The following is a 15,123-nucleotide window of genomic DNA, read 5'->3' on the forward strand; positions in this document are numbered from 1 at the left end:
CCTGAGGTCACCCTACGTTCACACAGGTTTGTCTCTGATGAGAAACAGTAGTAGACAAAATGTTCAGCTAACTAGTTAAACGATGCACGAATAATGTCTCTATGCACATTTACCGAGAGGTCGTATATGACAGAATAAGATAACCATCAGTTATAAGCCTCAAACTGTGAATGGGAACGAACTGCACGAAAGAACTAAATTTGTGAGCGGGGAACTGAAGAAACGTCGGACCACACGTGACGGACGATTGCCCCGAGCAAACGTTTACATTTAGATTTGTTGCTTTACAGAGTCATACCTAATTTGCATTAAAAAAAACAAACAAAAGAAGCACCAGCTTTTTACTGAATATAGGAAATGATAGAAAATTAAACCAAATGGTATAAAATTGATCTTGATATAAAGTGCACTCCTGTCCGAAACTATTGGAACGGCAAGGCCAATTAAACAGTTTGCGCTATACACCGAAGACGTTAGACGAGAGTTTAGGAATTCTGTATTTTATTTCCTGGTATTTATATGCAAATATGTTAAACAACATAAAACATAGCACATTTTCTATCACCCAATTTTTCGGCGAGCAAACATACTGGAACATGTCACTGCCGAGTGTTTCTTGTTACCCAGGTATGTCCTGTTCGACTGATTGTTTAAACAATAAATTGCTCTGAACATCTACTCTTGGTTTTAGACTTCGGTTTCACTTGCAGTGAAGACTGCATTCCCCCCCCAGGACATTCCAAATTGTTGTATTGGCTCTGCCTGATGTTTCCCCCTCTCTTCTCAGCTTGCTTTTCTCCCATAGACAGCTCTCTGATCTTCATGTTGGCTTATCCTTTTTAACAAATGCGGTCTACACAAGTGGAACCGTACGCTAAAACCAACAGCAGAGGTTCAGAGCTATTTATTGTTTAAACAATCACTGTAACAGGACACATCTAGGTAACAAGAAGCACCCGTCAGTCGCATGTTCCGATATTTTTTTTCGCACTTAAAAGTCACTTCATTTGGTGTCGCTCGTACCGTTTGTCGGCCCCGGCTGTAGGATTAGTGTGTGCTCCTTCTGGATGAAGTGTAGCTCCCGGGCGACGTGACAGGCGGTCAGAGGGTTGTCCCCTGTGATCATTACGACCTGATAAGAGAGACAGTTAATGATTTACATACAGTAATCAGATGCTGATTCTGAATCATCAGCGGAGATGACAAACGATACTTTTTTTTTCATGAATATAACTTTTAACTTATCAAACCTTCCCAAAATGTCAGTTACTCGATATTAATTTCTTGTTTAGACAACTGTTCTATAACAGTAAAAGCACAATCGTGATATTCACTATAACCACACTCTTACTCAAGCAATATTGCTTAATTAAACAGATTGGCGTTTGGGTTTTTATTAAATACCCTTTTCCATTCAGATTTTATCCAGTAGTTTTGCATAAATCTGATCCAAGGACAGTTATTTATAATGATATCAGACAGGATAGGGATGTCACAAAATAGGTTTGAGAGCTGTGAACCAATCACAGTCTGATATGCAAATTATCAATACAACTTTTAGCCAACGAACTTGCATACTTTGCAAGCTCTAATTTGCATATTCAGAGATCCTGACATTCATAATAAGGGTAAAGGTGTACAGATCTTTCTAAGCCATTTTGGTAGCACCTTGAGCATACATTATAATGTATATAACTTTTTAAATGGTGAAATGTGAAGATCAGGGATACTTTAAAGCAGAAGACCTCATAATGGAGGACACAGAAAATTCTCCTCATCTTAGTAATTAATTTTTTTTTTTTTAAATCTCCTTTCGGACGGATTTATTATCTTAAGTGGTTGTTTTGGCTGCTCACGTGATGCGAGGCTTCCTGGATCTCCCTGATAACCGTCTTGCTGTCGTTCTTGAGCGGGCAGGAGACCACCATGAAGCCGGCGAAGCTCAGGTCACATTCCAGAGCCTCACGACTCATCTCCCGCACCTGCACAGAGACACGCCGGTCAAACTCTCTCTCGCTCCTTCTCTTCTCTTCTCTTCACAACACAAGGACAGGAAGCTGCATTTCACTCGCACAGACATGGGAGTACCTGCTGGTGGCTCAGGTGTCCCATCTCCTTGTACCCCAGCGCCAGAACTCGAGCTCCTTCACGGGACATCTCTTTGTGCACTTTGTCGTAGTTGGGTGGACACTCTGAAAACTGGAGCAAACCGGTGTTAAAGGAGCCGTTTGTAATTTCCGGGGGACAGACTACAGAGAAAACATAGGCAAGGCTTCGTTGTTAAAACTACATAGGTCTTGTGAGGTGGCTGTTGTGAGGTGTTCAGCCTTGGGGGGGCAATTTCTGGCCCAGAAAAATGTCACGGGAAGCCAAAAACGACGAAACTGGACTCGCATGCTGTACTAACGTGCCTCAGGAATTATATCACTATCACAAATCTAAACACACCTTTAAACATCACGAATAGAAGTTTTAAGGAAATGATGAGTGTTCTCATAGAACTTTCAACATTGTTTGATATTATTACACCACACAATTCCGTATAAACGTGTACAAGAGTTAGAACCATAAGTGATATTATCGCAAGCTACACTTTGAAGAACAAGTTGTGTATCAAAAAAAGACTTTGAGAGTAAAGTTGTAAAGCCTTCGATAAGAAAATGTTATATTAAGGCACAAACCAAAACAAAAATACCAACCAACAACAACAAAAAAAAAACAAGGACACGAAATATTTTTTGTAAAGTGCTGACACAGCACAAATCCACCCTCCATAATGACAAACGTACAAGTTAACGTTATATAATGCCAAAGAGACCTCAGGAAATATTACAACGTGCAACGTTACTACGCAACTAAATAAATCGTCGTGATAAATTTCTTCATTCCAGAAATCTGTCTACAGGAGAATAAGCTCCGCCCACAGCTGGAACAAAGCTGCTCCCGGCTCCGCTTCATTCCTCTCCAAGATGTCCGTTTATTAATTAATACCCCTTGCAGGCAGCAGAGGGCACCGATGAATACATACTGCTCCTTTAAAACTGCCATTTGTTTAAGAGAGATAAAACCTAATGTTCAGTATAAACATGTTATAGTCTCGTATTGGAGCTCACCATGCTCCTGAGAGTCTCTGGAGCTCCTTTGACAGTGGAGATGTAGCAGAGTTCAGTAGATCCCAGTCTCTCGTACGACGCCAGGACGGACATTCTCTTTAGAGCGCTGGCAAAGTGGAACCGCTGGTGAATCTTCAAGCCTGGGGTCTTTATTCCACGAGGAAACACCTTTTCGTCTAGGGAGAGAGAGAGAACAAACTCGAATACAGATGCCAGCTAAAGGTCATGGTGTTAGTCATTAAGTTTATGTGATTTGTGTATAATAATGGCTGGCTTTAATGCAGCGAGATCACGTGTACCGCTAGAAACACGACTACAGATATGGAACAGCTATGACACTGGACTGGTGGGTCAATAAATAAACGTTTAAAAGCACAGTGCCAGATTTCTGGTGGTTTTGAACGTTTGTTCGGCGTAAAATCCAGACCTTTAGTGAGCGTCCAGTCTGCTGCGGTCAGCATGGCCTTCTCCAGCGGATCCCCCACCAGCTGACCGTCGTCGAGAGTCACCAGCGAGTGACACGTAGCGACGACTCGGTGAGTCTCGACCGGGATTTCAGACACCGGCATCACCTCTTTCCCTTCTCTACGGGATACGAGAGGAATAAAGTATGACTCGGGTTTTACGGCGAGAGTTTTACGTCCACACCGAACGATATTATTTCTAAACTGCGCCGCGCTCTACCTCAATCCAGCCACGCCACGGACCACCAAGCTGTCGCTGGTTAACGTTCCGGTTTTATCAAAGCAGCAGATCTCCACTTTTCCGGCGAAAGGAATCCTGAAGGGCTCCGTGCAAAACACATCTGGAAAAGGGACACAACGGAGAACGAGACAGACCATAAACGGCAGCGCGTTAATGTTTATCGATTTAAAACAGAAATATGGCAGATGTTGGTTAACCACATGATGCTGAAAAACGACAAAAAAAAAAGACACATTTTAAAGTGTTTTAAGTGCATGTTTCCTTAAATTGTTCTAACTGGCACTACAATCACACACTAGGCATATAATCTCAAAATTTCTACCTTAAATGACTAAACATTGAAATATGTGCTACCCGTTCCCTAATTTTCTCTCTCTCTCTCTCTTTTTTTTTTTAAAACATCACACAGACACTCACAGAGTTTGGCCAGGGCGATGAGGGAGGTGTTGACAGCCAGCGAGAGCTCGATGGGAAGCTCGGGCGGTACCACGGACGTCAGGATGAGAGTGCACTCCAGGAACAGCTTGTATTTGTTCCTGCTCAAGTCCTTGGTCCCTGGAGGAAAGAGAAGAAAGAAGGAAAGCCAGGTAGATTTAGATAGTCATGTATAAAAAGCTGCACCCTCTAGTTGATTATTTTCCTATAAGAGCACACCCCCCAAGTGTTTTATTCCTTACACAAGTATGTAATATGATAGAAAACTCACTCACATTCTCGGTCTACCATTACACAATCATTTTTTCACGTGTAATAACGAAAACCAGTTATACTGGTATGACAGCAGTTTCAGTTGGACCAGTTGGGTTAGTTAATATATATGTGTGTGTGTGTGTGTGTGTGTGTGTGTAAAACTCACCCTCCACCCACACGTACGCAGCTGCAGCGATGGCGAACACCAGCAGGAAAAGGATGAAGATGAAGGTCTCCAGGTTGTTGGCTGTGACCCTTTTCACTCCGAACAGAATGGTGCGTAATAATTTCCCCTGAACACACAAAACACCAGCAGACGATTAATTCACCTGCCAACGTCTGCACACGCTGGATCGAATATCCATTTCCCACTGTCTTTAAGACAATTTGATCAAGACTTGGTTGAAATCGGTTTCCAAGACTCAAGTGTATGAATTCACTTCTGAATCAAAAATGCATATATAATATTCAAAAAATATTAAGTCAAATCGTTTGCGCACAAAATGTCAATTTTCGTTTCATGGCCACTGAATAATTCCACAAAATGTCTTATTATTCTGAAACGGAAGAGGATTGTAAAAATGATTATGGGTATGGGTATTTAAGGTAAAGGTATATGATAGATATGGTAAAATATCGATAAAAATCACGCTACACCCTAACACCACTAGCAGCATGTAATCTGGTCATGAAAACTTTACTTATAGTAGTAGTAAAAAAATAAAAATAAAAAAAAAATAAAAAAAAAAACCTATCAAATACAGTATCAGTACTACTAATACCATCCATCCATCTTCTATACTGCTTATCCTTTTCAGGGTCACGGGGAACCTTGAGCCTATCCCAGGGAGCATTGGGCACAGGGCGGGGTACACCCTGGACAGGGTGCCAATCCATCGCAGGGCACAATCACATACACACTCACACACCCATTCATACACTACGGACACTTTGGACACGCCAATCAGTCTACCATGCATGTCTTTGGACACGGGGAGGAAACCGGAGTACCCGGAGGAAACCCCCATAGGGGGAACATGCAGGGCCACGGTGGGAATCAAACTCCCGACCCTGGAGGTGTGAGGCGAACGTGCTAACCACTAAGGCACCGTGTACCTACCAATACCACTAATATTAATATTACTACTACTATTGATACTATTATTAATACCACTAATATTAATACCACTAATATTAATACTACTACTACTATTAATGCTATTATTAATACTACTACTATTATTATTACTACTACAGCTCGTCTTTTTCTGCTTATTATTTTTATTCTTAATGCAGAGACTGGTAAGTTTCCTCAACAATCATGGCCAAGAACCGCCTACTTGGACAGAACAGCATTTTGACTGACATTAAAAACGACTACCCCCGCAGCCTGTCGGTAAATATGCAAGAATCTCTCATTTACATGCTGGTGTTTAAAAAAACCTTTTAAAAACAGGATACAGTGAACTTTTTTCAGCCCACTGAGTGCTGCATCTTCCCAATAAAATACTAACTGTGTTACAGTTTTTCCAACGGCTTCCTTTTTGCCAGAAGAGTGGCCCGCAAATCAGATTGCAGCCTTTACGATTCTGAAGCTGGTGGCCAGAAAAGTGCACTAACGCTTCCAGACGCTCCGTAGCCTACGGAGGCTTAATGGACTGCACCGTTTTCAACCTTGTTTGCAGGACTGCTGTTATTCATCATGAATTTAAAAACACACTGGAACAAAACACCAGGATTATTGTGAATCCTGGCAGAACGATAAAACGGAATGATTTTTTTTTTATACCTTTAAAAAGGGACATAAAGCATCTTTGTTAGTATGTGTAACAATGGAACAGTGTGTGTGCGCGCGTGTGTGATAAATCATTGACTAGCTAGCATAATATTGATATAATATCCCCCAAATGTAATTTAAAGGATTTAGATTAAAGAGGCAGAATCATTTCAGAGGATCTCTTCACCTGAGAAGTGTAGAAGCCTGTGCGTAAGACGTACGCCACACAGCCGTTGTCCACAGCTGCACAGAAAGAAAAAAGGAAAGACCGGCATTTTAATACGAATAAGCAATAGTATAATGACTCACAGGTTGTGTGTCTGAAATGTAAGAAGAAGAGGAAACGGATGAAAGGGGCATTAAAGGGAACACGCAGTGGGAACTAACGTTTGAGGCCTGCGCTGGCACGGAGAGGGGGGCTGTGCTGGACCACTTTCGTTCCTCCTGAGATCACATGCAGCCGTGAATCCGTCTGCAGGTCCAGGATTCTCTCCGGGTCCAAATCCTCAACCGGTTCCTGCAGATATAACGCACATACATGGTGAGAATGAACCCCTACCCAGATCGTATCCGGGAACACAGGGTTTAAGTAAAACGCAGCAGTGCTTCCTTCACCATGTCCAGCAGCGTTTACGCCGATTATATTATATAACAAAATGTGCATCTTTGCCATTTAACTCTTTTTACAGGTGCAATAATCATTTTTTCCCTTACTTGTACTAATAACAATAAAAAACAACAACAAGAACAACAATAAGGAGTTTCTTAGTATTTGGTACGTCCCCTTTTTCCTTTCACCACGGTGTGCGCTCGAGCTTGCACGGACTCCACAAGTTTATGATACGCATTTCAGTGCAAATGCTTCGGAGCGTCGTCTGAACGTACGCTTCGATAGACGAGATTAGACACGGGGAAAATCTGACCGTCTGTACAAAGCACTTAACATGGTCAATATATATATATATATATATATATATATATATATATATATATATATATATATATATATATATATATATATAACACAACTGCTTACATTTAAACAGGGGCCGAGAAATAGTGCAGACTCATGAATATTAAATATTCGACATACTGAACATTTGCTTTCTTTGTTTGAAATACTTCAAAAGTCTAAAAACTCGTGCTTATTTTCAGACTTTTGCACCCCATCGTGACCGTAATTGCGGAAAGAAAATGGCGCTCCTTCTCAGGCGATTTTTAGGATTCGAAAAGGTTTGACCGCTTAGCCTGTACGATGTGACGTGCAAATAAAGTCGGTACAAAAGCTGGTCGTTGTGAATCGCCTAGAAAAAAAAAAGGTTCCTCTGCAGGGTTGCTGTGCTTTTACTCTCTGTGATAGCATGAGCCGTCCGACAGAAACGCGTCGCCTCAGTGATGCCTGAGTCGTTAACACGTAAACCGAATGAGACTCATCATTGCAAGTCCGTGATTTTAGATCTACGTGAGTTTTTTCATTTATATGTTTTATGCATTCATGCGTCACGAGTCGTGGAAAATCGATATTGCTCAAGCCTAATGGTGGTCCGTGTCTACTGAAGGATGTCAGCTGAACAGATGCAGTCAATAATTGTAAGATCTTTTTTAAAAAATAAAATAAAATAAAAAGTGGCTGGTAAATGGTAAAGCTGAGGCTTCACACTGACCTTCATCTGAGGCACCGACTCCCCGGTCAGCATCGCTTCATCCACAATGCAGCGCCCTCGAAGCAGCAGCACGTCACATGGGACCAGGTTCTCCTGAGGAGAGCGTCCTGCGGAGATGTGTGAGGCAAGAGCTCGGTAATATAAACACGTTTCTTTCAGTGCATCTGTCCCACATATGCTATTACTACCACTACTACTATCATTACTATACTACTACCACCACTGCTACTATTACTACCACTGCTACTACTACTACCACTGCTACTACTACTACTACTACTATTACTACCACTATTACTACCACTACTACTATTACTATGATTACTACTACTATTACTAACACTACTACTATTACTATGATTACTACTACTACTACCACCACCACTGCTACTATTACTACCACTGCTACTACTACTGCTGCTACCACTACTATTATTACTACTACTACTACTACCACTATTACTACTACAACCGCTACCATTACTACCACTGCTACTATTACTACCACTACTAGTATTACTACTACCACTGCTACTATTACTACCACTACTAGTATTACTACTACCACTGCTACTATTACTACCACTACTTCTACTACTACTACTGCTACTACTATTACTACTACCACTGCTACCATTACTACCACTGCTACTACTACTACTACTGCTACCACTACTATTATTACTACTACTACTACCACTGCTACCATTACTACCACTGTTACTACTATTACTACCACCACTGCTACTACTATTGCTGCTACCACTACTATTACTACTACTACTACTACCACTATTACTACTACAACCGCTACCATTACTACCACTGCTACTATTACTACCACTACTAGTATTACTACTACCACTGCTACTATTACTACCACTACTAGTATTACTACTACCACTGCTACTATTACTACCACTACTTCTACTACTACTACTGCTACTACTATTACTACTACCACTGCTACCATTACTACCACTGCTACTACTAATACTACTACTATTACTACCACTGCTACTACTATTACTACTACCACTGCTACTACTACTACTATTACTACTACTACTACTACCACTGCTACCATTACTACCACTGCTACTACTACTACTACTACTACCACTGCTACTACTACTGCTGCTACCACTACTATTATTACTACTACTACCACTATTACTACTACAACCGCTACCATTACTACCACTGCTACTATTACTACCACTACTAGTATTACTACTACCACTGTTACTATTTCTACCACTACTTCTACTACTGCTACTACTATTACTACTACCACTGCTACCATTACTACCACTGCTACTACTACTACTACTACTACTACTGCTACTGCTACTATCACTGCTACCATTACTACCACTACTGCTACTGCTACTATCACTGCTACCATTACTACCACTGCTACTACTATTCTCATTACTACTACTACTGCTACTGCTACTACTACTACTACTACTACCACTGCTACTATTACTACCACTACTACTACTACCACCACTACTACTAACAACGACAACGACAACAACAACAACAACAACAACAATACAGCTCGTCCTTTTCTGCTTATTATTTTTTTCTTAATGAGTCTGGTAGGCTTCCTCAATAATCATGGCCAAGAACCACATACTTTCACAGAACGGACCTTTTCCCCCCCCGCAGCTTGTCGGTAAATATGCAAGAATCTCTCATTTGCATTCTGCCGTTTAAAAAAGCTATTAAAAACACCATTCAGTTCATTTTTCCAACAGTTTCCTTTTTGCCAGAAGTGTGGACCGCAAATCAGACTGCAGCCTTTAAGATTCTGAAGCTCGTGGCCAGAAAAGTGCACTAACGCTTCCAGACGCTCCGTAGCCTACGGAGACTTAATGGACTGCACCGTTTTTAAAAAAAAAACATTTTGCAGGACTGCTGTTAGGTATCGTGAACATAAACGCACTGGAACAAAAGATCAGGATTTTTGTGTGTATTCAGGTATAAACAGTTAATGACACTTCGTATAGTTTATAAAAGCATTGACAGCAGGCACAATATTGATACAATCTCAGCGTGTCGACGCAAATGTCTTTTTGTTCATTTAAACGCAGAATCGTTTCTGAGGATCACGTGGGAGCAGGTTCTCCTGAGGAGCGCGTCCTGCAGAGATGTGCGAGGCAAGCGCTCGATAATGTACACACGTCTCTACCACAGGAACCTTTTCAGGAAGAGGAAAACAGGGCTGATTTGACTGACAGAAATATAGTGCCTGGAATCGTATCAGTATCAGGAAGTGATGTGTATGGGAGCATTGTTCACACACTCACGGTGAGGGTGACGTTGGTGTACTTTTAATATTAAAATCTAATTAACGCTGAACAATGCATTATATCATGAGGTCACGTATAAGAGTGATAGAAACACACACTTTGTTACTTTCAGTGATTTAAAATGGGTCAAAAGGATGTGGTCTTCTTCATCGCCAAAAATAAGCAAGTGCGGCAACACACACACACACACACACATACATACACGCACAAGAGCTTGTGCTTCTCACCATCACATAACTCCTATGATGCTTACCAACTGAAACAAGATCACCAGCGACAAGTTCATCACTAGATATCGGTCTCCATTTTCTGTTCCGGTAAACCTGAGGACCAAAGGACATCGAATCACAAATGCTGATTTGAAAGGCTATTGAACATTTAAAGACATTTGCTATGGAACAGACAAAGTGAGGTACGTAATAATAAAGGAGAAATGCATTAAGTGCTGCCGTTACCTGAATCATATAGGGTTTGTTCCCCATTCGTCGGATCTCGGACATGTTCCTCATCTGCTGCTGCACCAGAGACGCTTCGAAGGCGACGAGCATGAAGAGTGTGAAGATGCTGTAGTACCAGTACTCGTCCAAACACCACAGCCCCACGCAAAACACCTGCACGACAACGTTCACGAAAGAGATGTCAATTTACAACCTAAAGGCGTCTCCGAATGTATTGGAACGGTACGGCCGATACACCCCCCGCCCCGCTATACGTTGAAGACGTCTGGGTTCGAGATCAAAAGATGAACATGAGACAGATCGGAATTTCAGCTTTCATTTCCTCATTTTAACATCTAGATGTGTTAAACAACTTAACTAAAACCAACCCATATTTCAAGTGCTCAAAAATATTGGAACACGTGACTGACCGGTGTTTCTTGCTGCACAGGTGAGCCCTGTCATACTGATTTAATAGCTCTGAATGTCTACTATTGGTGTGAGCTGTAGGCTTCGCCTGTGAAAACTGCATTTGTTGTTAAAAAGGATCAAACAACGTGAAGACTAGAGAGATGTCTACGGGAGAAAAGCAAACCATTTTGAAGCTGAGAAAAGAGGGAAAATCTATCAGAGGCATCGCACAAGTATTGGGTATAGCCAATACAACAATCTGGAGTGTCCTGAAAAATAAAGAAATCACTGGTGTACGAACAATCAGACATGGAACAGGTCGGCCGAGGAAAACAACAGCAGTTGATGACAGAAACATTGTGAGAGCTGTGAAGAAAAACACAAAAACCACAGGACGGTAGGACACCACCATATAAATACAAAAACAATTCACCTGAAAGACGAAGAAAGGCGCAGTGGCTCTCTCCTTGAAGAGCTCCAGGAAGTCAGGCACCACCATCTCGGCGCGATTCGTCCCGTATCGCTTCTCTGCGGCCCGGAGTTCAGACTCCTCCTGATATCCTCTCCACGTCTGGAAATATCCCATCGGCTGATCCACAGGGAAGGCCACGGGCAAAAAGAGCTTCCTGTCCAAGTCAAAAACGTAGCGGATCTTCTGGAACACGAAGGACAGGACGTCTCGTCCGTCTTCGTCCTGCAGCACAAAAAGACGTCACGGCGCTAAAATTGCAATCTTGCATACTTAGCGCTATTAATGCGAAACCCCATCGACTCGCCAACTACGATCCTCTCATGAAATATTAAACAGACAGGATTCATCATTTCCTTTACTGCTATATTACTCTAACGGGAAGGATCGGCGCTCTCACCTTATCTCTCTGCAGGGGTACGAGCTCAGCAGAGCCGTTGTTAGGGGTGGGGATTACTTTAGCCAAGGTCGCCTTGCTCGGAGCGGGCTCCTGTCAGAAACACACAACCGAGTGAATCAGTTCACATGCATCGTGAGTCACCCTCAAAAAGACTTTACATTAACGCACTGACTTTTTCCATAGGCTTAAACGTGCTTATACAGTTCAGCTTTTATTAAAAATGCTAAATACATTAAGCTTAGTGTTTATCCAGAGTGGAGGAAAATGCAACAAAAAACAATTACAGAATTAAAAACTGGGATGAAAGATCAAGATTAAAAATATATACCGTCCCCTCCAAAACTATTGGAACGTCTAGGCCAATTCATTTGTTTGTTCTGTTGGCGGAAGACATTTGGGTTTGAGATCAAACGATGAATATGAGCGGAGAGTTTAGGAATTACCGCCTTTACTTCCTGGTATTTATATATGTAGACGTGTTAAACAACTTGGAACGTAGCACATTTTGTATCACACCGCCCGATTTGTAAGCAAGCAAAAATATTGGAACATGTAACTGATAGGTGTTTCTTCTTACCCAGGTGTGTCCTGTTCGATTGATTGTTTAAACAATAAATAGCACTGAACATCTACGCGTGGTTTTAGGTTTCGGTTTCATCTGTGAAACATGGTGGAGGTAGTGTCATGGCTTGGGCTTTCATGGCTGCTTCAGAAACTGGCTCACGAATCTTTATTGATGATGTAACTCATGATGGTAGGAGCAGGATGAATTAAGAAGTTTGCATCATGTTTACATTTTGTCTACCGATATACAGAGAAATGCATCGAAAATAACTGGGAGGAATTTCATCACGTACAAACGAATAAATTGGACTTGCTGTCCCAATAGTTTCCGAGGGGACTGTAGGTATATTTCATATTCATGTCGTGTGACCCAGGAATAAAATCAAATTCATTTCGGAGATCCTTCAAGATTCACATACTACCATATGCCTTGGTGAATAACTCGGATATGACTAACTCCGGGAATTGTCAGCTTATTACGCAATTATAAAGAGGGTGAAATAGGGGACATTAAAACTTTTTTTAATACAACGTCTTCCAAAATGTTAAACGTTTTATATAAATATATTACACATATATAAACATATTTTTCAGATAGCCTTTAGGAACGCCTTTGACAAAAGAAGAACGTGTTGAAATCATTCTCATGGCTGGATCAGGAAGCTGTCGCAAGGTTGCGATGGACTTTAACAAGAAACACGGCAAACGCGTCACACACAAAACGCTGTCGCCAAACTTATTAACAAATTCAAAACGACTGGAAGCGTTGCAGACCGACCGAGAAGTAGACGTCCACTGACGACGGAACGACCGGCGTGGTGCTGGCAAAGGCGTATTGAGACGTTTTCGATACAGGGATTTATGGCACCCATCGGGTCTTTAAGAAAGCACTAGAAAAAGTTGACTTGCACACTTTCTTATTAATTGCGGTGCGTAACATCTTTTCCTCCCCAAGAAGAGGAACAAAGTGTGCATGGCAAGTTTTCTAATGCATTCAGATTTAAGTTAAATTTCCATCTGGGTTCTCCGGTTTCCTCTCGCCTTTTAAAACATGCTGGTTGGTGGACACTAAACTACCCCTAGGTGTGAAGCGTGTCAGGGACTCGGGGTCCAGATGCTCTCAGGATGGAGTGATTTGGAGGAGATTTGGAGGGCCAGTGAGATATTACAGGCGTGTTAGGACAGGAAAACAGTCGAATGAGCACCGGGGCAGTGATAATGGGGCGCAGTGGTGAGCTAGTGATCAGGAAGTTGCGAGTTTGAGACCCAGGGATGCTGGAGGGACAGTTTTGGACGCTTAAGTCTGAATTGTATGAACGATGTGTCGCTTTGGATGAACAGATCTGTCAAATGAAGAGATGCAGTGGATAGAGTAGTTTCTTTCTTTAAGTTGATTAGTAGGAAACAGAAGGAATTGTGAAAGTGTTTTGCCCACGTCATCCTTATGTGTACTGCTACGGGTGCTGTGTGATTATCACATGTTATCACACACATACATACACATACATACACACACACACACACACACACACACACACACACACACACACACACACACACATTACCTTGGAGCAGGTCATCCAGCAGTGCGCGTGCACGGACCAGTAACCCGACAGCACGGTGAGGACGTGCGCGATCCCGATGGCGGCGAGCCCAAGCAGGCCGGCCTCCGGATACTCGGTGGCGCCATACATTCCGACCCACAAGTACAGCCAGCCCGGGTACAGCAGCCCGGCGAACGGGAGCACCGTGCCGTGAAGGAGCCGCGGCCTGCGCCGGTACAGGGACACGGAGCTCACCAGCTCGTCGCTCATCCCGCAGTCCGAGTTGTGGTTCATGTACGCGGCCGGCTCCCGAATCCCGTCCGTGGCCACATTCACCGGTTTTTTAGCTTCCACCATTCTGGTTTATCCCTCCTCCTCCCTCTTTTAGTCCTCTTTCTGTTCTCCACTTTCTCCTCACGGCCGAAAATGGAGGGAAAATGTAAACAGTTTATCAGCACCCCGGTCCGGCTACTGAACAGATTTAAATAAAAAAAAAAAACCCCAGCAGCAACCGCACACATACAGCAGCTTCCGCATACGCAACACGCAGGTCCATGACGACACTTCCGGTAACGGATTCGGTTGACCGAAGGTCCTGAAAATACAAAATAAAAACGTAAACACGAAAGGAATCGTACAAAATGTTAATTTTCTTGTTTTAAAAAAATAAAATAATAATAATAATAATAAATACAAAGTTATACATCCCGTTAATTGTTTAAATTACATGCTCTCTCACTCTGCTGGAAAAACAACAACAACAACAGAAACCATCACAAAAATGTTTATGTTTTCCATTACAAATACCGTTACAGACCATGCGCTAACCATTTAAACCATAACCATCACCGGTCCTTAATTTTATCCACTAGACATAACATTCCATCTATAGAAAGCAACAATTTACCAATAGAGACCCACAGGGACCATTACAGTTTCCATTAAAACCAATACAATTCCTGTTAGAACAATCAAAACAAATAACAAATTCTCTGAAGGTTTGTATTGGGGTCCCCCCAGCAGGGCGT

The 15,123-nt window shown here is 42.1% G+C and overlaps 1 protein-coding gene across 1 annotated transcript in view; it reads right to left on the reverse strand.

The window, feature by feature from the left end:
• The window catches only part of atp13a1 (ATPase 13A1), a 22,738-nt gene extending 8,075 nt beyond the window's left edge, over positions 1-14,663 (reverse strand). Inside the window, exons 1-16 of the mRNA XM_017455043.3 lie at positions 14,117-14,663; positions 11,988-12,077; positions 11,552-11,812; positions 10,726-10,881; positions 10,524-10,593; positions 7,950-8,056; positions 6,673-6,802; positions 6,473-6,528; positions 4,675-4,801; positions 4,236-4,373; positions 3,798-3,918; positions 3,541-3,698; positions 3,114-3,289; positions 2,089-2,199; positions 1,857-1,982; positions 1,024-1,132 (exon numbers count right to left, since the gene is read on the reverse strand). Of these exons, the coding sequence (XP_017310532.1) occupies positions 1,024-1,132; positions 1,857-1,982; positions 2,089-2,199; positions 3,114-3,289; positions 3,541-3,698; positions 3,798-3,918; positions 4,236-4,373; positions 4,675-4,801; positions 6,473-6,528; positions 6,673-6,802; positions 7,950-8,056; positions 10,524-10,593; positions 10,726-10,881; positions 11,552-11,812; positions 11,988-12,077; positions 14,117-14,452 (2,272 nt within the window). The 5' untranslated portion in view covers positions 14,453-14,663. The remainder of the gene's footprint in view (positions 1-1,023; positions 1,133-1,856; positions 1,983-2,088; positions 2,200-3,113; positions 3,290-3,540; positions 3,699-3,797; positions 3,919-4,235; positions 4,374-4,674; positions 4,802-6,472; positions 6,529-6,672; positions 6,803-7,949; positions 8,057-10,523; positions 10,594-10,725; positions 10,882-11,551; positions 11,813-11,987; positions 12,078-14,116) is intronic.
• Positions 14,664-15,123: the final 460 nt, after the last annotated feature.

The sequence above is a fragment of the Ictalurus punctatus genome, chromosome 24 (assembly GCF_001660625.3).
Source record: "Ictalurus punctatus breed USDA103 chromosome 24, Coco_2.0, whole genome shotgun sequence".
NCBI lineage: Eukaryota > Metazoa > Chordata > Actinopteri > Siluriformes > Ictaluridae > Ictalurus > Ictalurus punctatus.